General features: G+C 38.5%; 1 protein-coding gene across 7 annotated transcripts in view; it reads left to right on the plus strand.

The window, feature by feature from the left end:
- LOC121330037 (synaptotagmin-16-like) overlaps nt 1-16,842 on the plus strand; it is a 31,341-nt gene extending 14,499 nt beyond the window's left edge. Inside the window, exons 3-8 of one of the 7 annotated variants that reach the window (XM_041276269.1) lie at nt 7,830-8,042; nt 8,897-9,198; nt 13,276-13,719; nt 13,993-14,031; nt 14,738-14,927; nt 16,168-16,842. In XM_041276269.1, coding sequence (XP_041132203.1) covers nt 7,830-8,042; nt 8,897-9,198; nt 13,276-13,719; nt 13,993-14,031; nt 14,738-14,927; nt 16,168-16,481 — 1,502 coding nt within the window. In that variant the 3' untranslated portion in view covers nt 16,482-16,842. Of the gene's footprint in view, nt 1-3; nt 4,585-7,829; nt 8,043-8,896; nt 9,199-13,275; nt 13,720-13,992; nt 14,032-14,737; nt 14,928-16,167 lie in introns of those variants that run through there. The other 6 variants (XM_041276266.1, XM_041276265.1, XM_041276268.1 and 3 more) reach the window with 6 other exon arrangements.
- Nucleotides 16,843-26,789: the final 9,947 nt, after the last annotated feature.

The raw sequence follows: 26,789 nt of genomic DNA on the forward strand, positions 1-26,789 counted from the left end.
AGTTCCACGAGCAAGCAACTACCAGAACTCCCTGGTGGCTGAAGTGACCTCTCTTTCGTTAACTTTCTTATGTGTTTCTCCTGGCTTTAACTACCACGACATTTAATACTCAAAGAGACTTTAGGAATTAATTCCTAGCAACTGTTTTACCTTTGGGTGTTTTGCTGTTCTCTCTTGTGTGGTTCATGTTATTTCCCATTTATTTTGATTCTCTTTTGTTGATCACCTTGAGCCTCTGTGTTTGTGACTCATACAGCTTTGAAGCCTCCCAGGAAGCTTCGCCGGCACAGGCACAGGGTAGCTTTAGATTGCTTCCCCACTGCTGCATCAATCAGACTATGCATTGTGAAGAGACAGACAATGTAAACTTCACAAAATGAATTCAGTACTATATGAGCGGTAGAATGTGGAGCAATACAGTAACAGGGAGCATACAAGTAAGAAAACATCAGACATTAAGAAAACATCACATCCACTGCTAGGAAGTAATCTTGTTTGTTGTGACATTTTGATAGAGGACATTATAATGTACTGTATTGATCAGCGTTTGCTCTTGCCCTTTTGTTTGTTTGGCAGCCCTGTAAATATACGGGACCGTTCTTTATTTTCAGAAAACAAACTTCCAAGCTACAAGGCTCAGGGTGAGCGTTTTTATATCATTGGTACTTTCATTTCTACTGGGAATAGAATGGAAATCCAACCCTCTTCTTTAAATCTCTTTGAGGAGTTGAGTTGCAGAAGGGACCCCAGCACTATTTGAATCACAAGCATTACAACCCCTTCTTTCTGTAGACATGTTTGGAGTCTTCCATACTGTATTCATTCTTTTTTAAAGGAAAGCAAGATAATTCTGCCAGTGTCCCTTCATTTCTTTATGTACTTACACCTTTAAATATGATTAAATCCCCTCTCAGTGCTGAACAAAAGCTTCCTTTTTTATGCTGCTTCTAAAGTGTGTTCTGACAAGCCGTTTAATTGACAAGGCAGTATACAAACCACGACTGTCAAATTTGTGCTATCTCTGGGAAAATGACTTGAGTTTATTATCAGACTTGGATGGGATTGGAACTCACTACCCAGAGAGAAAGTCTCCTCATCCTCCTTCCAGTCCACTTAGTAATACAGAAAGTTACTCCTCCTTGTAATACAGAAAGAGCCCATGCAGTCAGGGGCATTTGTAAAAGGCAAAGAGCATGGATTAAGAGGATTAACCAAATAAACACCTCCTCCATTGTAATCCAACCCTAATCACAGAGCCATGTTCTAAACAGAGGTGGCCCTGTTTTCTAATGGGTGTTTGAGTTCAAGAGATTTTTCAACCTTGATAGCGTTTTAATCATATTGTAGCCTGTTCAACTGTAACTCATTTTTGTTTATTTATTTTTAACCAGGAAATAAAAGTGATATATTTAGTACAGACGGATGTGTCCTAATTGTTTCCTGTGGTAATTTTGGCCTTTCAGAAAAAGTGAATTGCCTTTCATCAGCCTGTTATCACGTTGCATTTTGGGTTTTAGATGTTTTAGATGGGTGAGGTGATTTCTTTTTTTTTGTGTGAAGTACCGGTTTTGCTGAACAAGAGGAAGTAAGGTGGCAAGATGTGACAAGAGGATATAGGTATATTATAAATCATGTACACTGTATAAGAAATCACTACTGCATAGTAAAGTAAAAAAAAAAGTTTCTGTTTAATAGTAGTTTAATTGTGATTAATTATCATACGTCATGTGTAGAGTGTCTTAAAACAAATATTACAGCTTGAGCAACCAGAACCTGCAACGACCTCCACACAACGTATAAACTGATCATATCGGTTAACGGAATAGAGGGGAAGTATACGGTGAACCACTGTTGCATATCTAGCTTAGAAGATACCTTTCACAAACTCAGGTACCTGTACAATGTGTTGATACACCTGACTGTGATTGACAGCGAGTTCAAGATTTTTTCTGTCTTTTGAGTGAAGACACACCTTGGGAGTCGCTTGTGCGTAACAGCAGTAAAGTAGCCAGGCACTATACAGTAGGTTTGGAAGTGGAATGATGAATTGCCTCTACACAGCCTACTAGCCACTCCAAGTGATAAAAGCTATACAGATGTTAAGTATGAAATGAGTTGAGAGTTCAAGTAACTACTCTCACTTTTGGAGAACACCGACATGAACCAGCCTGCAGTTTCGTAGCAGTGGAGATGTGTAAAAGCTCTCATATTGGTAACATCCCACCGGCTGAGAGTGGGAGCCTATAAGTATGCTTGTTTGAAGGTTCATTGCTTCAGTATGTGGAGGAGTCCATTAAACATTGTGCAATTCTTGGTAATGCTTATAGCATCTAGTAGCACGGTATGGGGAATGGTGTTTTGCAATTTAAAATAATAAAGAGACAAGTATGTTTTAATTATTTATTACGTTTCATGAAGCTCATTTACATCTTTTGTAACAAACAAAAGCAGATCAACCGAATATCACCCAAACTCAATTAGCCTCCAAAACCCAGGAGTGCAGATGATTAGAATGCCAGGAATTTGAATCAGGTTTTTATCAATTTTATTCTCCTCTTAAGTTTCCTCATCGGGCTTTAGAGAAGTGTGTGGGCTGCTGTGAGACCTGGAAAAAAAACAGCGTGCACATTTAAGAGACCTCAGAGATGGGCATTATCAGTGTAACAGATAGAGGGCTTGGAAATGGAGAGCATCATGCTTTTCAGAACTGTGGGATTGCAGTGTAGTACAGGAGTGCATGCCTTTGATGTTCTAACAATACAAAACAAAGGACAATTCAGACGCCTCATGCAACAATGGACAATGGATTGTTTTTCTACACATCCCTAACTTTAAAATTACCAGAACACTAATACCAAAATCTATAGTATAGCACATTCTTTTCTAATAGTGGAAGAATGTATGCATGTTTTTATATGGACTGAACTTTAAATTGTGCAGTATAGTGGGTAATAGTATAGTATACTGTGCTGCTTTGATAGGCTTGTATAGAGAAGAGAGCAGTAAACCAAAGGGATGTAACCCAAGGTAGCTCATGTGCATTATTCATAGCGTGCATGTTATATTATAGAAATTACTGTAAGGATATTAGGGGAGCGATCATCTGCAATTCTAAGGAACAAAATACTTTATCATTAATCTAAATACTTAATCTAAATTCTTCATTATGGAACTGCTGTAGGTTTACTGTCAGTTTTAATAGCACTGTGCATATTTTATTGCTAGTAGAGATTCACACATTAATGTGTTACAGTGGTTCAGATAACACCATTCAACTCGTTAGAGCGACAATCTCACAGGGTGCGCAAAACTGAATTTGCTTTAAAGCAACTTGCCTTTGTATCTGGGCAATTTTACACAAACCTCCCACAATGTGGGATGTCCTTTTTTCCACTCAAATTAACTATTGACTAAGGCAAGGATGATAGAAATCCTCTATTTACTTCCTTTACAAGCATATTCAGTTTTGAGTGTGATATTGGTAATTTAATTCACTTTGTGCTTTACAAGCTGTATGAAGAGACTAGATCTGGCTGTAAGACTGGTGAGACTAGAATGTCAGCATGGTGTGGACTGAGTTGACTGACACCACTGTGATATGTTTCCATGACCTGTGGTTAGCTCTTGGCATTCAGTAACATTGCAACTGTTTGCTTGACAATGTGCTAATATGTTATTTTTTTGTTTAGTCTCATAATTGCAGAAATCAATAAAGAAGCAATTAATAAGATTTGCAATAAATACAATAACATCACTGCACCAGAATATATTTCCTGCCTGAAGTAATCACCAATTATATACAGCCACTCTTTGTAATTATTCCTACTTTCCGTTATCTCCTTCTCATTTAAATATACTGGATTCTACCTTTCTCTTATGTCTACAATTACCATGTTTTTACGTCAGTTTGCTCGCTGACATATTTACCTTATTTTCTGACTTAATAACATTTTACAGTGTAGTAAAGTTTGGATCATAACCCCTTTTTAATGGATTTATGCTCATTCTAAAGCTGGAAAATTGATAGCTGTGGCATGTTGTCAAATTAGACCTCCTCCAGCCGGATTGCCAAGTGTTAACTAGACTTTCAAACCATGGCGTCTTCTCAAGAAGCTCAGAATCCATTCTCTGCATGGATGGCTCGAATATCTGAGACCATATCCACCACATTTCTCAGCCTTGGTCAGGGGACAGCTACTGGGGATGAAAACGCTGACCCCAATGCAAACGACTCTGACAGCCTCAAATCTGATTCGGATATGGACGACATCCCTGAGGAGTCTGAGGATGAAACTCAGAGTGTGGGGAGCACAGATTCACTGCAACCTGCTGGTGATGTTCATGTGGAACCAAACAATGACAATAGCTATCAAAGCAGTGCCAATGGAGGCGTTGACATCTCTCATTCAACCCAGCATGATAACGTTTTGGTGCAATCTGCTGGCTCAGAGATTGACTACCAGGCCTTGACTGATGAGCAACTTCTAGACAGGCTTTCTACCATTCCTGAAGAGACTGAACACCTGGATAACCGGATAAGAGACCTTCAGGGGGATATTACAAGACATGAGCTTCCAAGCAATGGTAAGAACCCAACAGCAGGTAAGCAAAAAGTGATGATATGTAGGCAACAAGTTCTAATATCCTGAGGGACCTTCTAGTTATTCAACATATGACTTAATTGACTAAATAAAACCAATAGTAAAGAATTCGTAAGTGTTACATTGAATGCACTGACATTTACTTCACTTTCCCCATAGTCTGGGTTATGAAATGTAGAAAACTTGCAAATATTTTGCACCTTTTTTAGCAACTTTTTCTTAATCAATAGAGGATCAATGCAGTTTCTGCACATAAATATGACAACTTTTTCAAATTGTTAATATCTTAATATCTTATTCGTGACTTGTTACCAATTTGCTGTTTTTAAAATAAAATAAAATAAAACAGAGAGTGGCTAACAATTCCTGAAAGGGATCTAGAAAAAAGGTAAATGCATCCTATCTGAATAGACACATTGTGTGTGAAACCATATAAACAAAACCAAGGCTGACAAAAAAAAAAAACAACACCTGGAATGACAACTGTTGAGCACTGAGATTCATAACTTGTAAGCATGTGTGCCTAGTGCAGGTCTGTACTGTTCGGTGTTAAGATTGAAGACAGTAGCGTTTAATCAACCTAATTGAGGAAGTCTGCCCACTTGACCATACCAGATTTACACCAAACTTTCACTAAATGGTCTGAAACTGAATCAAAACTGAAAAAAACTGTTACAGAAGAAAGTCGTGCCAAATGGTCTTGGAATTAGTCACATGGGAAGATTGTTAACTTAGTACCATCCCTACTTGATATTCCAGTAACAAAAGGTCATGCTGTCATAACGTCCAGCATCCAGTCTCTTTAATGTTTGCCTGGCTCTTAACAGTGACTTGTCTAGGTAGTAATGGTTAAACAGAAGGCCTGTGTGGCTATTTTTAGAAAGCAGGATGTGGAACAGGCAGCCCACGTAACATACTGTTCCACTGCCTGGTGACGGACTATTCTTTACAGTTTGGAGGGAGTTGACTTAAGGTGGCTTATCAGTTTCCAGGCTTTTAACATTATATACCATTATGCACACACATTGTTTAGATGGAACCTATTCCCTGAATCGTGGCATGGTTCTAATGTTCTGTTCTATTGAAACAGTTAAGACGCTGGCTCCTCATTGTGCACTGACAGATACTTTGAAACATTGTGTCTCTCAATCTTCATTCAACATGCATCAGTTTTGTTTGGAAATTATTAACTCCACTTCACTATCCAACTATCCATGTCTTGTTTTGTATGTAATTACTAGTAGTGTACTCATAGTATTCTATTTTTTTTAATAGAATCTTAAGCACCACTGTAGTGGTTAGAGGTGGGTGGTTTTCATTGCCATGGAAACAGCACTTCCATTTGGTAATTTTATGGAGTACAATATCTGTGGTCCTTTTGCAGAATAAGTGAATCATTTCAATGTAGGTTTTTAATGGCTTTGTGTATACTGGCTAATAGAGGGCCATTACAAAAGCTGATCCTAATTGCACTGGTTGTAATGGTTACAGTCTACTTAACCAGCTCTTCTGTAGGTACGAAACTGCAGGCTTTAATAAAGTAGTTCATTTTTTTATCATTTTGAATGTATATATTTTTAACTGACTGTATTCGGACATGTTAGCTTCTTGACCAATGACATCTATAGTTCTATAAAAACTTTTTGTTTTGAGGTGAGATTTTTTTTTTCAAAAGAAAGGTTTTTTTTTAATTACTTTTGGTTTAGTATGTCCTAAATATCACTGTACCAGGGTAGGAAAATAACATCAGAGTTAAATAAATCTAATTATCAGTATGTACAGAAAATAAACCAGTAATGCCCAAAAGAAACATGTGTGATTTACATCAAATAAAACTTGAAAACGTACTGAATGTGTTCATGCAGGATTCAGCTGCTGACAAATCAGTTAGTTTCAGAAGCTCATGAAATAGACCTGTCCGCCTCTTTGTGGTTTCCATGGTGACACTGAAGACAATTTCTTCCTCGCATGGTTTGCAGCAGGTACAGCATTTTGTGCCCTTTTATAGAAAAAAAAAACTAGGTCACTTTACTCATTAAAGTAATACAAACAGCCCTTTATATAACAGTCTTAATGAATGCCACAGTAAATACGAACAAACCTCATTACCACATACAGTATAAGCATCGCAGGTGCAAGCAGTAGCTTAGCTCATCTGCTGTTAGTGCTATCTTTGTAGGGGTCTTGTGAAGCTGTCAGTAAGTGTTGTTTGCTTGATTTTAAGTTTTTTTGGATCAGTTTTGCTGTTTCTTATTGAAGCCGAGGTGTGCAAATCAGGCAACTGGACATAAATCTAGGCAACAGGTAAAATAAAATGTACAGTACAATGAAGTGTTACCCATACTGTGCCAGCACCGTCCTGGAGCTTGCTGGATGGTACTGTAGGTGCCATAATGGAGACTTTTCTAATATAGACACAGACAGAACAACGATTCTTGTTAATTTTCTATGCACCAGTCTGTTTGAGTTTAAACAGATTAGGAGTGGCCCACTGTGGAAATTGCCCGCTTTCGGTTTAAAAGCAAAAGTGTGGGGTGTTTATGAGGACAGATTTGGTCTGAGAAAGAATGACACCAAACATGGCTAAAAAGAAAGGGTTCAGGGTTTCTTTCTGAAAACATTTCTACTTTCCCTTTTTCCTATCTACCCACATGAAATTCCTAGTTTCTAAACCCTATTGCCTTCCTCTTTGGGTCCTCGTACCTGGGTTTCTCAGAATATTCATGCATTTCAAGCACATTACACGATCTCAGTGCCCATATACAGAATAAGTGCAATGGGAGTGGAGTAAATTACCATTAACTCAGCCCCAACTGCAGTTAGCATGCTGTCTTAACACTGCTGAATTGCCATTTAATGGTTTGTTCACGTAAAACCAAAAGTTACCATTTTGAAACGGTTCCTTTGCATATGTATGTCACAGCTTTTCCCCTGCCTGAGTTGAAAGCGCATCACTTTATGTTTTAAATCATTTTCCTCCACCTGGTTAGTTTAAGTACCCTATCCATGGCTCCCCTTTTGTCCAACCAAGCTTTCTCAACTGAATTTTACCTCATATATAAACCATTGACTTTCATCCAAACTTACTGTGGAATTTCAATAAGGGTGCATATCCATTGTATCTGCTCTATTTGGACTAATGCTTTCCTCATTCCAATTCACCCCCTTCACTTCTGCTTCCTGTCTAGCGATTGCTATCAAGGACCTGTCCTGTCTTTCTCTCTGTAGTAAACAGTTATGGGCAGGATGAGGAGCTGCCCACGTCATCAGACAGCGAGGACGAGGTGATTAAACAGTTTGAGATCTCCGTGTCGCGCTCCCAGAGCTTCCGCTCAGGGGTGACCGAGAAGGGCATACAGGCAGGCCCTGAACAGCGCCACAAATTCACCCGCCTGCCTTCCAACCAGGAAGAGGGCAGCACTGAGGCGTCAGAGTGTGAAGGTACCTGCTGTGCCATTGTCTCAGAAGAAAACAGCAGCAGCAAGCAAGCCCTTAATGAAATGTGGCGTATGAAGTCCGCTAATGTAGTGTACTGTCACTATATTTACAGTATACTGTCTTGTGCATGTGGTGGACTATATTCTTGTAAGGGAACGAAGAGCTCATATGTAGCCTTTTGTAAATTATATCTGAACTATTTTGCAGCCAAGGATTTACTATCCCAGTTAGTCTCACTACTGCCCTCAGACCTAATTTTGAATTCATGCTTGGCAGACCTTTTAATAATAATAATAATAATAATAATAATAATAATAATAATAATAATAATAATAATAATAATAATAATAATAGTCAACTCAATTTGCAGCATGCAAACATGTTTTTAGTTTTCTCATATATGAGACCATATTTACTTGGCTCCTTTAAAATATGAATACTCTTTCCAGTGAAGAATTTAACTTCATCATCGTGTCTCATGTGGTGCTTCAGTCTTATGAATCTCAACCAACAGGAGCCATTCTTAGTTTATATTAATTGTGGATATTTTCATACCTTAGCCCAGTAGGGAGTTAGTTCAGTCGTTAGTATTCCCTGTTGAATACTCTGTTTACACGCCAGACAATTCAAAGTGCTGTTGTATTGTGGACAGGGTATTCCACAGATTATATTCAGAATACTGAAGAATACATAAACACACATATACAAATAGAGTCTTTCTAGCATGTAAACTAAAGTGTTTTCAGTTGTGTTGTCAATGTATTTTGTTGAAGTGCATTTGTTCTTTGTTTTGGGGTTGTTTTTTTAACACATCATAACCTGAAAACTGTTGACATTTTTTGTATGTAATGTCTTAGACAGAGACAGGTTGAGTAAGAGTTACCACGATACCCATTCCTACATTGAGGATGACCGCTTATCGATGGGCTGCCATGTGGCTTCTGAGAGGGGAGGTTCAGGGCTGCGCAAGGTGTCTGGGACAGAAGGCAGCATCGCCTCCAGTCCCAGCAGACAGGCCACCAAGGGAAGCCTGGAGATGGAGACAGCCTTTGACAACCAGGGCTATGACGTGAATGAGCCGACAGACAGCTCATCAGCCTGGAGCCCTGAGGTATTGTGGAAACCTCTTCTTCTTTGCAGATACCTTTTCTACGAATATGTAAGAATTTTATAAAGATTGGTCTTTTTTTATACTGTAATTTTGAATGTCTATATTTTTTAAATGAATGTATTTCGACATGTGTGAAAGAGATGGCTGTAGGGTGACGACAGACCAGGAACAGAAACCAAAACACAAGTACTGGCAGATGAAACTGGCGCTCAGCGTTTTATTAAACAAACAAAAATAAATGTTTAACAAAACAAAACACTTAAAACAAAAGGGCACATTGGCCAAACAAACAAACAGAACAAACAGAACAAAACAAGTATCACGCTGGTGTAGACCCAGCACGCTTCAGGAATTGTTTTATATTTAATGATTCAGGTTACCTCCTCTCTCATTACTCCACCACTCTGAAAGCTCTCAACCCGTTGCAGCCAAAGCAGGTTTTTATAGTGGTGACTGAGGGGTTAACTAGCTATTAATGATCTTATTAACCCCTCGGGCACATTCTGCACGGGTTTACTAAAGACGCGTGACTGTCAGCCAATTCAATAATTGCTATCCAACAGTCACGCATTCTCACAAGATATTTCTAAAACAATAATGGCAGCCGCTTTTCGTCCACGTGATGTTGAACTTCATGCTGATTTGAACTCGGCTCTCGCCAAGATAAGCAACAACTAAGATGTAGCTTTGCAGTAAACTAATGTGATCCATCTGCATCTCCATCCTTTTGCGTTGTTTTCCATCTGATGATGTAGATATCCTTCTATCTGGTGTTGATTGCTGAAGTGTAATGCTGGCTCCAGGGATCAGCGCATTTTGCCTCCCCAGCGCATCAGCACACACAGCGGCTGCAATGCTGGCTCCGGGGATCAACCCAGTGCGGTCTCCCCAGCGCATCAGCATGACAACCGTCTGGATTGAGCTAAGTAGGGTACATCTCTGGGGTCTTCAAGTGGGCACCTTCCATCCTCTGTGTTTTGTTGACTAGCCCACGACACCTCAAGAGGGCTCGACAGTGATTTTGGTGTCCCAGCATCACCACCCTCCATCCCCCACTCAGCTCAGTCCAGCTTACTTACCTGTACGTCAGCGTTACAGTCTTTCTATTGTGCTTGAGATCCCCATCCAGAATCTTTCCGTCTCAACCACAGCCAGTTGCTGCTCCTTTCTACTGCTTCAGATAAGTTCTTCACTGTGCGACACAACTCTTGGCCACTGAACCCGACATCTCTGAGAAACCGGGTTGTAGAGTGTCCCACAAATCCTCGACAACCCACCTCCACTGGGTAAACTCAGACTCTCCACCTCGCTGTTGAGCATACCGAAGTTTCTTCCTTTCATACTTCTCATCCACACCATCTTCCCATGGCACCGTTAACTCTACCACTTGAACAAAGCGTGCTGATCCAGACCACAGGACAATGTCTGGTCGAAGGTTAGTGGTGGCAATCTCAGTTGGAAAAATAAGCTGTTGACCAACATCTGCCAGCAACTTCCAGTAGGTAGCAGCTTCCAGTTGTCCTGGGCGAGGCTTGGTTTTAACACCTTTTCTTGGTGGTTGCTCTCCTGGATGGAGGAATATTGTCTTTTGTGTGTAATGCTTTGATAGAACTGGTGGCAACTTATCGGTCATGTTACGCTTGTCTTCCAATGCTAAGGCCAAACATCGCAGCACCTGGTCATGGCACCAAGTAAACCGTCCTTGGCTAAGACCCACCTTATATCCTGTCAAAATGTGCCTTAATGTTGCAGGTGATTAAAACAAAGGACATGAGGGATCCTCACCCACCCAGAGGTTTAGGTTCTGTGGTGCTGATCCTGCTCTGTTCCATTGTCCACAGGTCTTGCCAGCCGATCTTGCGTTGTTCCACACTCTCCCATCTCATCCATTCTCCCTACTTGGCCTGGGAAATGGCCTTTATACACCTCATCCTCTCCTCCTGCTTTTGCACCTCATTGACTACCAGCTTCCTCCGTTGAGCTGGGGTTGCCTTGTGTCATGTAGGAGGAGCTGAACTGAGACCAAAACCTCCTTTTCCATGTTGAACTTGCCCCATAGTATCACCGATTTGAAGGGCAGCTTCCACAGCTTTCTTTGCCGTCCATTTTCTTCCAGTTTTCAACACAGGTGCTGCCTCCCTTACGCATTTGTAATAATAATGCACACATATCTCTCTCTCTCTCTCTTTATATAGATAGATAGATTGATAGATTGATTGATTGATACACACACACACACACACACACACACACACACACACACACACACACACACACACACACATAGGGGTGGGACACTCCGCCACAACATGTTAGCTTCTTGTGCAGAATTTGTAGATGACATATGATCTTAAATGGCCAATGACATCTATATTTCTATAGAAACTGTTTTTGTTTTAGCGCTTGAGTTGTTTTTTTTTCCTTTTTTCTTTCATGTGTACTCTGAAAGAAAGATTTGTAATTGTTTTTGGTGTAGTATCACTGTACCAGGGTAGGCAAATAACATTGTAGAGTGAAATCAATTTAAATATGAGTTCTACACAAGATAATATAACCCAATAATGCCCCAAAGAAGCATGTATTTACCTGTGATATACGTGACATAAAACACGGAAAGGACTGAATGCATATGCAGGATTCGGCTGCGGAAACGAAAAAAAAATACACAATTCTGTACCCACAAATGATAAACGCCTGTGAATGTGCAGGAGTGCTGCTTCTCAGAACAGATATAAAAAGAAATATATAATGATGCATGTCTGGAAGTCGTTGTATAAACCAGCGTTTGCTGTATTGCGTGTGGGTGGGCGCATCACATTATGTGGACTGGATTACCTGTTCCTGACTTCAAGGGTTATCTAATCACTGACATTTGATCAGTCTGCGCTGTGATTTGATGCCATTGAAAGTGCTTTCAAGGCTGCTTCTGTAACAATGCTTTTCAAAGCATTATTTTTTTCCCTCCAATTTGAACAATGAACAATTTCAGATTCTGTTTAAAGTACCAAGTCGTCATGTCTCTTGAGCAGAAAAATCAATTTTCATTAAAATCAATGGCATGAATTTTCTTCCATTAGAAATGCATATTATTTTATTTGCAGTTGTCAGTATGGAAATGTCTCCAAACTGTCTGTGACAACTGTTGCTTTAATGATGCCTGTTCTAAACACTATTGATTTTGACACTAGTAAGCATTTATTTCCTGCCATTTCAGTTTAGAGAAAGGAATAGGCAGCACCAAGCAATAATAACTGCGACTGAGTGACAACAAAGTCCCGCTTTGAGCAAAAATTAAAAAATAAAAAAATATTATTCTGCAGGGATAAACACATTGACACAAACAATTGTTTTAATGATGTCTAGCAGAGAACACAATCAGACAAACCTTGGTTACACAGACAGGATTCAGACCAAGCCATAAAGCCTTGACCAAGTGTGGGCTGGTACAGTACTATTGTGTATTTTCAGAACTATTGTGTTGAGACATTTCAGACTAAACCAGGTTGAGAACTGTCTATTGAAATAACTGCTGTTTACAGCAAAGAGCTGACAGATGGTGTCTCCAAGGGAAACTGGAAGGAACTATCCTTAGTTATCATTGTCATTGGGGAATGGAGCAGAAAAATGTATTGATGGATTCATTTGTATTAATACAGCTAAAGCACTAAGGCTTCCACATGTATAAGTGTAGTGCACATATGTATATGTGGCGCCTCAATCTGACTCTGATGTAATATACTTGAGTTGGACAAAATAATCGAATCAACTTCAAGGTTTAAATTGTTCTGCAAAGAAATGTGACCATTATGATAATTGCCTCAAACACCTTCAGCATCTTCCCCAGAATCCCAAACTAGAGTCATTACGTTTGTTCCTTGTGAAGCAGTCATTTGTGCTTTCTTTGTGCCCATCGCCTTTTATCAGCCTTCTGTCCAAGTCTATCTGATTTTCTGTATTGCCACAGAAAGCGACTTGCAGATGTAAAATTCAGCTTTTTGCAAAGTATATATCAGTAATAAATGATCTAGTCATGTAAATACCTTACGTGTATTTTATCAATGAAGACATTACCAGATGTATATGCTGACGAGAGTGCAGACTGAAGCATTCGCTTTATGATCCCAGGAACAGGAAGTTACCGATGGACCTTCCCAGCAGCCCGACACGCACAAACCCATATCAAAGTGCGGGGAACTCATTATTATACTTGACTACAAGGCTGACAGCCAGAAACTGCTGGTAACCGTCGCGACCGCGAAGGACATCCCAGATAAGGACCGCAGCGGAGTAGACACCTGGCAGGTTCATGTGGTCCTCCTGCCCAGGAAGAAGCAGCGGCACAAGACTGGGGTGCAGAGGGGCTCCACGCCCACGTTCAACGAGACCTTCCGCTTCAGCAAGCTGGAGGCAGACGAGCTGGAACACTACGCCCTGCGCTTCCGTCTGTACGCTGTGCGCAAGATGACCCGCGAGAGGATGATGGGAGAGAAGCTGTTCTACCTGAGAAACTTGAACGTGGGGGGAGAGATGGAGGCTGTGCTAGTGCTGGAACCGCGGAGCAACATGAGTGTAAGTATTGGTAAAATGTATTGTTGTTTTTTATTTTTTTTTAATATATAAAAAAAAGCATTTGGGGGGGTGAAATGCTGTTTTCAAGATTTGGAGGTTTAAAATATATTTTTTTAAGTTAATAAATTTGCTGTAAAATCTGTTTACCAAATACACTGTTTTGGGAAAAACATGAATGTTTTTCCCGTTTTTAGTTTTTGTTTTCTTTGTTTGCTTGTTTTTAAGATGTAATTTTAAACTTTTGAGTTTCAAGATGCAATTTGTAATCTACAGCAAAGCTTACTTTTGACGAATGTAAACCAACTGGACAAGGTATGTTTTTCTAGCACTTGGAAATCTTGACTTAATCATAAGTGGATATAAATTGGGCATGATTGTGGTGCTCTGCGGCTTATGATTATATGATTCAAGCCCCGCCCCCGTCTTATAATAATGGTGCAGGGGAAGGCTGTGAAGTGAGTTTAAGAACCTCCTACCTCTTCCTCTCAGATATTGCAGCTTGTCAAAAGTGTGTGAGCCAATGGTGAAGCGTAAAGAATACCTACAATTTCTGAATATTGTAGCATCTAAGATTTTCTTGCATTTGCTTTTGCTTACCTGAGGCTTCACAACTAATCAAAGGGTGTAACTGTATTAAAATCTGATTTCATAGAACATGTTTTATTTTGCATGAGTTTGTTGGATCAATATAATAATCAGCTATTCCAGATTTCAAATTATCTCCAGGATGTATCTGTAAATCAGTCATGCTGTACAATCAAAAGAGGTAAATTGGAAAGTCGATTGCAGAATTCAATTATAACCAGATTACAGTCATTGTTTGTTCAAGAATGGTTTTAAATCGATTGCAAACTTAATTATAACCAGATTACTGTCATTGTTTATTCAAAATGGTTTTAATTAACTTTATTTTAAAATCATATGGCAACATATATATGTATGCAGTAGGTAAGCAGAAGCATTCTGCACCATGGAGTGTATTTAAGCTGATAGGAAGTGTTCTTGCCTTGCCCCACAGAGCGGTGATTCCCAGGTGAGCTTGTCTGCCATCTCCCACAGCGATAGCGCCTCATCTACGCAGTCCCTGTCTCACAGAGGCGTCCCAGAGCTCCTCGTTGGCCTGTTGTACAACGCCACCACGGGCCGGCTCTCCATCGAGGTTATTAAAGGCAGCCACTTCCAAAACCTAGCCCTCAACCGACCACCCGGTGAGTCAAAATCCTGCTCTTTCTTCACAGCTTCACCTCCTGCTGGGCTACATCCTGGGAGTGCATTACAGTCTGCAAGCAACCGCTCAAGAACTGCACTTCAGAGAATTAGCTATGAGAAGGCATAGACAGACAGTAAAATACAGGTTGTAATACAGTAGAAAAAGGTTGGTATGCATAAGAAATTTAAAGGAAAGAAAAAACTGATACACTGTCTGGCCACTGCCTGGGGTAAGGGGAAGGGGAAAGGTTAAGATCTGACTGCATTCGAAAGAAGGTCCTGTAGTAGCAAGGACAGTCATATTGGTACTCTAGGCTAAACCAAGACATGCAGTGTATCAGCAAGGGCAAAACAAGGGGATAGTGGTCGCAGCAGTTAGTGATAGACAGAGGGAAAAGTCAGCTAGGCTTGTCAAGTCCGAAATATCAATGAATGAATGGGTTAGGGTTAGGTCATGTCCCCTTCCAACACCTTATGCAGTCTTTACCACATTGTGTCAAGGCTGTGATCAAGGCAGCTTTTTTAAACCTTGGTGTAGATGAAGAATTGTATTAGAGAATGTGTCCACATGCCCAGCACATGGAGACTACTTTGTTTCCTTGTACTTGGTAGCACTCCACAAAGCACTGTACCCTTATTAGAAGCTATTCTAAAGGGACCTGTGCTGGATGTGTACTACCTTCTAATGAGAATTGCAAGTGCATGTTGACTGGTATTAAAGGGAAAATGAGAGCCATATAAAAATACTTTATAACCAGTTGTGTGCATTAGTAGTTGCCTTAGAGCAAAGGAGCACTCTCCTTGGCATGAACCTTTTCATACATAATGTAATGTGTTTACAAAGGGGATGCATGATGGGGTTTCTATTAGTGGTTGGTTGGTTGGTTTCTATTCATTTTTTCATATTTTTCAGGTTAACTTTTGCATTTCCTCTTCTTATTCCAGTGTCAGTCCTTACTGTTTGTTATTAGCTGTGTCGCCCCAGGCTGTGTGTGTGCAGAGAAGTGATATCACACTTCATTTTCATACCTCCTAAACACAGCGACTGATTTGAAAATAATTGTCTTAAAAATAGAAGGAAAAAAAACAGTTTTAGTAAAGGGGTGAAACACTTTTTATCAGTTAGTCTTATCATCTGCATACATCTGCTTTAATGGAATGGTCCTTCTTTAGAATGTGTAAGTATTTCCTATTGGCTTCCCTACACTGGGTTGAGGATTGATGTCTCGTTTCTTGTAGACACCTACGTGAAACTCACGCTTCTGAACTCGGTGGGTCAGGAGATCTCTCGGTGCAAGACATCTATCAGAAGGGGCCAGCCCAACCCCATCTACAAGGAGACCTTCATCTTCCAGGTGGCTCTCTTCCAGCTCTCTGATGTTACGCTCATGATCTCCATCTACAACCGCCACACCATGAAGCGCAAGGAGATGATCGGCTGGGTCTCCCTGGGCCAGAACAGCAGCGGGGAGGAGGAACAGAACCACTGGTTGGACATGAAGGAATCCAAGGGCCAGCAGGTGTGCCGGTGGCACGTCTTACTTGAATCCTAGACTTCCATACGAAAGTCCAAAGAAGGTCCTCTAAAGTTGGTGCCCTTGTACGAATCCATGAGGACCAGTGTGGACTTCTAGAACTGGCCGCTTCTTAGCTGGTGCTAAGATGAGTTCTGTGGCTTGTTTGCATTTTGATTACTTTTCTCTCAACCAGAACCTACTTCAGACCAGTTGCTGCAGCGCATTCAGAATTACACATGAGGCAATCCAGGTTTGATGTAACAACGGTTTGTTCAGATGAAAGGTCATTTATTATTATTCACTGTTATAAGTCCTCACGAATAAAGAATTATTCAGACATGAGGTGACCTAATGAACTAAATCATTACCACCAATTCTTGTGCACTTGCGATACATTTTTATTGCATGCCATACGTTTTTAACACTAAAAAAGCAAGCTGAATGTTTTCAAAATGATCAGCTCTTTTGCATTGCTGTGTCATTTTTGTCTTATATACACAGTCCCTAGAGAAGCTATTCCACAAACTAACTTCATCTTCATCTTAACTTCCATCCATTTAGCCTTGAGGAATACATATCAACTGCCAGTGGTGTGCTTGGTTTTAGAAAGTGATATACCATGAGCTCCAGCTCTAGATATACAGGGCAATGTGCCACATCTACCTCACAATAAGCCTTTGCACTCTCATGTAGGGAGGCCCAGCTGTCTATCATGGCAGCACATATGCATCATTAACCCTAGTAAAGTAGAGTGGATTGGCTGTTGTGAATTGTAGTCCTGACCTACAGAGAACTGAACTCTAGTTTCAGGACCTGCCAGCAGTCTGCATTAGAGGAACAGCTGCAGGCATTAAAGAACAGTGGTTGCTGGTATGGTATGGAACCTGGCTATTGTCCTGGATGGACAGCAGCTGCAAAGTGAGATCTAGTGAGTGGTACTGAATGTTGTGTAGGATTTAAAATCAAGCACAGTGTAAGATCCCCTTTGATCCAAATTGCTGTTGGTTTTCTGTCGAGACATGCTCACCACAAAGGGTATGATGTGTGTAGGACTAGTGCTGAGGGCATCGTGGACGTTTTGTGAAGTGCTTTGAGGTGCTTAATTGCATGAACAAATTTAAATGTAAATATGATATAATAATAATAATAATAATAATAATAATAATAATAATAATAATAATAATAATGAATATAAGATTATTAAAAAAATAACACACAAAAAAGTTTGTCTAATGAGGTTGGGGGTTTGCAAGCTGTGATGAAAGAAATTCATTTAGTTCCTTTAATTTGCATTTCAAAAATACTTCAGTCCATTTAAAATGTTGTCTTGTCTATTATGTTGTAAAATAATGGTCTTTTTCTAAAACCTTGTGGCAACAGTTGTGTGATGTTCGCTTTGAAATGTCTAATTTTTTAGGGGATATTCCTCAAGGTGTCTACAAACACAGAGCTTTCTTTGAATTCCTTTCTATTCGCTCTGACACCAAGAAACACTGGCTAGAGTTCAAACAACAAAGCTTTTAACTGTTAACCATATAATCCCAAAACACACCTACAATGTGCATGTCCTTATATTCATGTATATTAAAAAAAATATATATTTTTTTTAATGCATTTGAAATAAAATCTATTTCATATGGCATGACTTTATATTTTATTCTGTCTGTATTTTTATAAAGTGCCTGTAGGTAAGCGTCGGTGTGGGGCTATGGTGTGTAAGTATTAGGAGAAACAAAACCAGTGTTTAAGATCAGCATGCGCTAAACGTGTTTCCATGGTATCAAATGGAAGCATGAACCGTCAACCGCCAGGGGACAGTCTTTACACAGGACCTGTGCAATGCATGCAAAGATGCTGCAACGGGAACAAAATGTTTTGCATGTATTTTATGATAGTGTCAGTTGTGATTTATTAGTGCAATATTCAGTAGCAAATGTTGTGCATCTTCAGGGCTACTAATCCGACACACACAAGTGTTTTAACAAGAAAGGTGAGAAATTTCTGTGATAGCATCTTGCTAGCTGAAACCAAAATGGAAGCTAACTATTCTGGAAGTTTCCTGCAGTGTGCTTCACACAGTATAGAGCATGGCGATCCTGCAGCTGTGCTTTTACTACACTTCCTGTCCTAGTACATTAAACTTATATAAAGGAATTATAAACAAACAACTCAATGAATGTTGAGTCTGTATAAAAAGATTTGCAATGTATTTAAACTTTTTTTTTGTTTTACAAAAATGAAAAAGGTGCAGCAATACATTTGTTGTCAGGCAGATTATTAGCAAGCAACCCTCAAAAGGCTATAGTTGCATGGCATAGTGTTGCCAACTGGCTCTGTGCTCATTTGTACCTGGTATGTAATTCAGAGTACATACAGCTCAGGGCAACAGTTTTGCATCACCCTAGAATCACTAATCCATATACTTAATGAAAAACTGACAAAATGTTGAATTCTAACATTAAATACTTTTATTTGGTTTCTATTATGGCTTCAAGTAGACTTTTGTGATATCATTTTCTAGTTTCTTCAATTACATGATGTTAAATTTAAAAAAAAAAAAAAAAATCTAAATTATTTTCATTATTTTTTTTTTTAACTTGGATTATGTCTCTATCCTAAAATTCTAGGTGATGCAAAACTTTTGTCCATAGCTGTAGATGTTGTAAAACGAGACAGACAGAACGAATACAGTGTCTGTTCAAACACTATACCTGGGATAATTCATCATATCTGTGTGTGGTGCTCTTTTTATTTCACCAAGCTGTAATTCTAACAACCACTGGAGGGCAGAATGCCTGAAAGGGTGTAACTACTGTCTTTGTGCTCTATTAAAGAGCTCTTGGAGAACTTCTCCTATAATGATCTATTCAGTACCTAAAGGAAGAATTGTTAATGTTAACTGCACATATACAGCCAATAAAAGAATGTCATATACCCCGTCAAAAAGCATACCAACAATACCAGTATTTATAGAGCACTTCATACACTATGAGTAATGTTCGATTTATGCAAGCCATATCATATAGACAAACTATCAATGAGCAGGGAATATGACACACTGAAACGAGCAAACTAATTTGAATAGAAATATACAGTAAGGCTATACCCTGTAGCATTCTGCACCTACAGTGTGTCTTAATCCTACTTCTGAACAGCAGAGTCTAATTCCTCGTCTCATACAAAATCTTGTTCTGGAACCTCATTCAAAATGTGCATTATTAAAATTGTCAAGTACTGTTCTACAAATAAAATAATAAGTCTTTTTTTTAATGTGAGGTGAATTAAAAATGACTATTAAACACTAAACTGGAGGGTCTATGAAAATAAGGGTTGTTCAGCTTACCTGCTTTGTAATTATACAGATTGTATGCTGGTACATCAAACAACTGTTTTGTGGCCAAGTTAAAATGATTTCTTAAAATGAAATAAAATTAATTATGCAATACATGTCACTGTATACTGTCTGTCTTACTGTTCGATTGCAACATTTTTTAAGAAACTTAGGAAGTTGCCCAGTTAAGATGACTGAAACAAAAAAGCACATACACAATGATTATGAACTACAAGAAGAAGAAATTAGTTTAGGTAACTGACGTTTTGTCCAGCAGCGTACTGGCAGTATGGATACGTGTAAAACTTAAAATGTGTAATTTAATGACTGCTGCTGGAGAACCTGACTTTGACCGTCCACTGTGTAAAGATAGTGACATTAGCCAATAGTACACACAAAACAGTACTACATACACAATTGAGAATACACGCACACGCACACACACACACACACACACACACACACACACACAATTATATAGCACTTTTGTGTATAGCTTTATACTTCATGCAGTTTCTTTATATTACAGCTGTGCTCATATGGAGTCATCTATACCTTATAATTGTAGTTTTAAAAAATCACACCCACACACAAACATCTCTAGCACCAAAGTCTAGATGTTGCTGAGATGCGGGGAGCGTCATTATCGCCTAGCAACTCTCTTAGCAACAGGTAACATCTGCCGCTGCCTGGACCAATCGGCTACCAGAACAGCTGTGTTATTGCTTATTGCACATATAAGGATATTTTAAGATCTTAGATTATTGCAACCGATATTGGAACTGGGTGTAAAAAAAAAACAAAAAACAAAAAACAAAAACTTACATCTAGACAAGGGTTTGGATATCTGACAGAAAACAAAGGACCAATGGCACAGCAACCTGCCTATTATATTCTGAAGATCACCCTGCATTTGTTCCCTCTGTGAATTGCGTTTTTAAGAAACGAAGAGATAGTTATAAATTACAACAACTCGTCGTGTTTTCTATGAGGTATTTGTATATTTATTAATTTTATTTTACCCTCCTCTACTAATTCATGTTATAAAATACCATATTAAATATGCATGGACAATGTAGGCTATTGCGTTGTTATAGTGGGAGCATTAACTAAAAGAAGGTGATACAATACTATTAGTTTAGCTATGTTATACAAGGAAGAACAATAATATGTATTGGATGTGCTAGCAGAAACTTTTGATATAAATATACAACGATGTAAAACAGAAAACAGTAATTTTCTAAATCAGTACATTTTACTTTGTGCGAAACACTTTCATTTGGTGCGTCTTAACTTGCATGTATGTAAATCCTTATAGAAGATGTGTTTCAGTTCCATTCAAGTTACTGCACGATCTTAGGTACAGGTTACAAAAAGTCGCCTGAATATACAGCCTAGTGTAAATGCACTAGCCCGATAGAACATGGACGTGTTAGGGATAATGCTTACTAGAACACCTAGAATATTTGAAGGAGTTTGTTTTAAACAGCATATTTTAACGCACAAAATTAGAGACAGAAGATGGCATTATGTGAGTTAACAGCATTGTTGATGTTAATTGTGTTAGCTCTTGTGTGACACATTTTCAATTATGGCTCCTTAAAATGTAGTCGTTTTAAGAGCGGATTATAAAGATGTGACATCCCTGTGTTTATATTTAATTCCAGATTACATTTTCTAAATTGTTAATCTGGCGGGAATGGTAATTACGATTTTAAAACATCAGACGAATTGAATAAGTGCAGCGTGTGCCAATAATATGCCATAAACCAGACAAACCGACCTTGATACAGAAGATTCTAATACCATCTCATGTGCAATGGATATTCTTAATTTAGCTCATTGTTCTAAAACTATATGTGCTTACAGTACTCGTTATGATATTAATAATTACATGATCGTGTGTGGTACATGGACCTAACGCTGTTTCCTTTTGCAATTTACAGCCATACAGAAGAGCGACTGTGTAATAAAGAGATGCTTGCTGTTGAAAAAAGGCTCTCTGAAACGAAAGAGATCCATTTAGAACAGCAGTTTGACGGCTGACAACAGTAACGTCGGTTAATTATTGTTATATTATCATTATTATTATTTAGAACACTTAGGTTTTCTTGTAATTTATTTTTTGTAGTTTAGCATATGTACTTTTTAATTTTCTGTCATTCTTTTATTTTATTTTATTTTAATAAGTAAATAGTTGGAATACAATATATAGAGGGGAAGGTTTGTATTGATAAATCTGGAGTTATTCTTATTTTTAATACAGGTAAGGTCTGATGTTCATAAATCTGTTGGAAAATGTTTATGAAGAAGTTAAGAACAGGGTGTGCTAGTTTTATGCATTTAAAATATGTTATTTGATATAGAACCTGGACCTGAATTAAATCAAAGCGTATGGTGTAGCCTTTGCTGTGCTTTATAATGGATATTGCACAGCCCTAATTCTGATGTATTCCTGCCCTGTGAAGCTCAGCCTACAGTTTGTAGAATTGTCCTCCTGAATTTATTCTAAATTAGGACCCATCTTTAAAAGAGCCATTTTTTTGTGGTCCCTAACTACTGTTCCTCCAAATAAACTACCCATCAGCCTTTCTATTGAGGCATGTACAACCTGGCTTGATTATAAGGAACAATGATGCAAGCTGTTATTTGTTTAAAGTTAAAACTGTAACCAAACCATTATTTTTTTTTTTTTGTCCATTACATTAAAAAATAATCAGTTATTTTTTTTTCACAGCCTATTCACTCTGAGAAAGACCAAATACATCAACAACGTCGAAAGTTGCGTACTTTAAGAGAAAATATGCAGAAGAAGAGGATTTACATAAAGATTACCATGGGTATTTTCAGAAAGTAAGAACTTTTCTTTGGGATGGATTCTGGTGTTCATGAAACTTGCTTGGTTGGCAGGAGAAGAGCCCTCTCTCTGTATCTGAACAGGAGGGATAGCACAAACTGTGGAAATGTGAGCTTGTCCACATCTACATTGTCCTGTAAACATGCCCCAAGCCTGCTCTGTGAGGACCCCACCTGAGCGAACAAGTAGTTCATAGTTTTGTCTCCATGCCTATTCAATCTGTGGCTTCCTTGCGTGAAAGGCTACTGTCCCATATAAAGACACAGAGCATCCGCAATTCCTGTAGGCTGTCCAGCCTTTTTGGTTAGAGTCATACATATTTTACTAACAGAAAAAAATAAAGAAAGACTCTATCTTAAAATAAGTTCAATTTACCCAAAACCAAATGGTGCTTTCGGATGTTTTTTTTCATACGGATGATGCATCCATTTTGAAATGACCAAACTCAGTTAACATGGATTGCAAATCCAAGTCTCCAGAAGTGTGCCCACTGTGCCAACCCTGGCCCCATGCCACAAGTGTTGTATACATCTGTTATGTTACAAAATAAACTGCTTCTGTGCATTCCATGGCTTGAAATCGCTAATGTTTCATGTTGCTTTTTTTTCAGCACTTGATATTGCCAGAGGACCGGACATGTATTTTGAGGCTGTCTCTGGAGAAACTGAAGTTCCTTGAGGATCCTGAAGCCTATCTGCGTAGGTCTGTCTTGATTAACAATTTGTTAAGAAAGATCCACCACGAGGCTGAGAAAGAGGACTTTGAGTACTTTGGAAAAAATACCCCAGAACCAAGAAAGCAACTGAAACTCATGGTTGCAGGCTGCTGCTCTCAGTCCTTCTGCTACAACAATCTGCAGTCTTATCATGTTGTGCCTTATGGGTCAGACAACGCCATGTACGGATTGGGCTTTCCCAGCAGTCAACGAGGCCAAACTTCTCAACTACTGGTATATAAAATAGACGATAAGGGATGATAACTTTTTGAGTAGCACTTTGAAACAAGCACAGTGTTTTCTCAATAGCTTAACAGAGGCAGAGATAATATTGAAATGCTTTCAGTGAATGGAAGACCCCTGCCATGCCTTAAAAACATGATTGAGAAGCATGGGTGTCAAAAGTCTATCATAGCATTTGGAAGCACAGTAAAAGTGGTTAATAAATTGTATTGTGGTGTTCTGCTTTTTATGTCAGAGTGTGGCAATATACAACAAGGATATGAGCAAAAAATATTTTGATACACAGTTTACAGATGAGGGCATATGCAAATTCAATGGCAGCAGTTGAAAATTTCAGGGACCTTTGTGATATATATATATATATGAATACTATACTGTTAAAATGGAAACTTTTAAACTATACAATTTAGAAAACTATAGTTTGTGACTGCTGGCCGATGTAATGAATGACTACTAAATGTTCTGTTTTGGCATCCATAAATACCTTATTATTGACTTGCCAAACTAATGTAGCCAAAAAATATTAAATCGCTATCAATAATCACCAAACCTTTCACCACGTATTATTTTCTAACAAGCTGCTTTCCTCATCATATCAATAACACAGGTGTTTGAAATGTTACAAGATATTCACCTCAAGTTTTTACCCACACCTTCAAGTAAAACATTTTGCATTGCATTTATCCCTTGCTGCTTTTGTATTGGGTACACAATAGTGATACTGTATTATTGTATTTATATTTGGCTTTCTCTGACATTCCAGAGAACTTGAGGGTTTGTTCAATTAATCAATTCATCAAACTTCGCCTTGTTTATAGAAATAATAATAAAGGGACCTTTGTGAACACAAATGTTATGAAAATCAAACATTTACATGTGTGTCTGAGCCTCATAAAAAAAGATGTAAACCACCATCCCTATTTATATGATTTAAGAAAGTGGTTACTACCAGTAGAAAAATTATTACTTCCAGTGAGAAACCCCCAAAAGACTGCTGCCATCAATTTAACATCAGGGCTGAAGAAAGAGAAGTACTTCTATTTTACTGACTGTATGTTTAGAGGAAGTGTAATGGGGGGTTATATTAAGAATTTGTTTTGTGCAGCTACTGGCAGCAGTGGAATCAGCTGCCCTAGTGCCAGTAAAAATCTAACTGGTTTTTAACATCTGAAAAGTAGCTAAGCTGTTTACTAGGTTTGAGATCTATGTCTGTGCAAATGGTAAGACTAATGTTAGCCTATTATAAGTTGAATTAATAAATATAACAGGGTTGCCATAGCGCTATTTTTTTATTATTTGAAATTTCTATTGATTTGTTTTTCTTTACTGTGGAACAGTAGGCTAATGTACTAGTCTGAGAGCCTGATTCATCAGATTCTCCTACTGCAGGGACATCACTGCTAAGTTTTACCCCTGTGTAAATGGCACACTCGTATGAATGCATATCATGCACAAGCACATGCTTACTATGAATAGTGTGGCTGGACTGTGTTTATATACATACGGTATCTGGTACTGTAATACTGTTTCCGAAAGATATGTTTGTGTAAATATGCAGCAGATCTATATAAAAGCAAGCAAAATGCATTGGTGGAATAAATGGGAAATGCAAAATTTATTTTAATGCTGAATTAGATCATTTTGTTCTGCATTGCCGTCCATTGTAGTTCAGTATTTGGAATACTGTGCCTTACTGTGATGTATTCATTTGAGCCATTGTTTATATAGTACTGTATCTAAATATCCAATCATAAGAGTCAATGCTTTTAAAACTGAGGTTATTACTTTTAAGAACCATATGGTGCAATATTTAACTATAGCACATCTGCTAAGGTTTTGCTGCCTTTTTAAAGTGTTTTTTTTGTAATCGCTGCCTATGATTTAATAACTTGTGTGTACCATGTGTGTTTCTATAGAATTAAGAGAGCAAATGTGGGTGGGTAAAGTGGGAGACTAATTAAATAGAAAATAAATGATCCCTTGTAAATGTAAAGATCATTCCCCATCAGTTGTATTTCTGTTGAAGTCTCAGCACTCTCTGGTACAAGTTAATTATGTATTTTATTAATGGTAAGATAGTGTTAGCTTGAAGTGAGTTTTACAGCCTGTGCCAAATATGTGACAAAAATCAATATTGTAATTAAATATTGCATTTATTTAAAAACGTATAGAGCTTATCTGCTATCATTACTGCCAAATAAATATGGTTTTAAACGTATAGAATATGAACGAAAAAACAACAATATAAATAAACATATCTGTGATATATTTTAATACATTGACAAACATGTAACGTTATCTATTTTCAGATATTGATAGAGGAAGCTAATTTTCAACATGGAACAGTTAACTTACAGAAAACCCTCTTATTTTCCAAGTTCACAAATGATGTATTTTAATGTATTTAAATATTTTTTAAAATGTTATATATTTGGCAAAGTACTTGTTATTTTGGCTCAACATGTCAAATAAATGTTTTCAAAAGTTTTCTCCTGGATTTTCTTGCTGTGTAACACCATTACGCAAAACGCACAACACTGACACCGTGTGGCTAAACGAGGAGCTTTATAAAATACTGAATCTACAATAGACGTCATCATGCAGTGCGTCTTTGACAACAAGTTGTTGTAAAAGGGATAAAGCAACATCTCATCATGTTGTAAATGTTACACTAAATGGTGCCTGCACCGTACTTAACCAGGAAGCATATTGTTACATTCAAAATATCTGAAGAAGAGACTTTTGAATTATTCGAGGTCTTTAGAGATTGTGTAACACAGTGATCTGAACAGTATCAACCCTCCAAACTGTATGAGCTGAAACCAGCATACAGGAACTGATCTTACACTTGTCCCAGCCTGACTCGAGGTTATGCTTGCCGGCCTTTGGGCATCTGTTGAAGAATCTGCTGCACTTTTTCAATTGCCCTGAGGCTGAAACGTGACACTGCTTGGTCACACAGAACAACAGGCAACATAGCAAACTGGCCTTGGAGAATCGAACAACCCCCCTAACATGCCTGGGGCGTGATGATGTCAGGACAGGACTGCAGCAGGTTCTTCAACAGGTGCTACCGGCATGTGCAAGTTTGAGTGAAAGGGGAATTACATAAAGATATAAATGTTATTACCAGTGTTATAGCTACACAGCGAGGTAGTGAACAGTTACTAACCCTTGTATAGCCTCTGAAGGAGTCAC

This window comes from Polyodon spathula, chromosome 17 (genome assembly GCF_017654505.1).
Source record: "Polyodon spathula isolate WHYD16114869_AA chromosome 17, ASM1765450v1, whole genome shotgun sequence".
NCBI lineage: Eukaryota > Metazoa > Chordata > Actinopteri > Acipenseriformes > Polyodontidae > Polyodon > Polyodon spathula.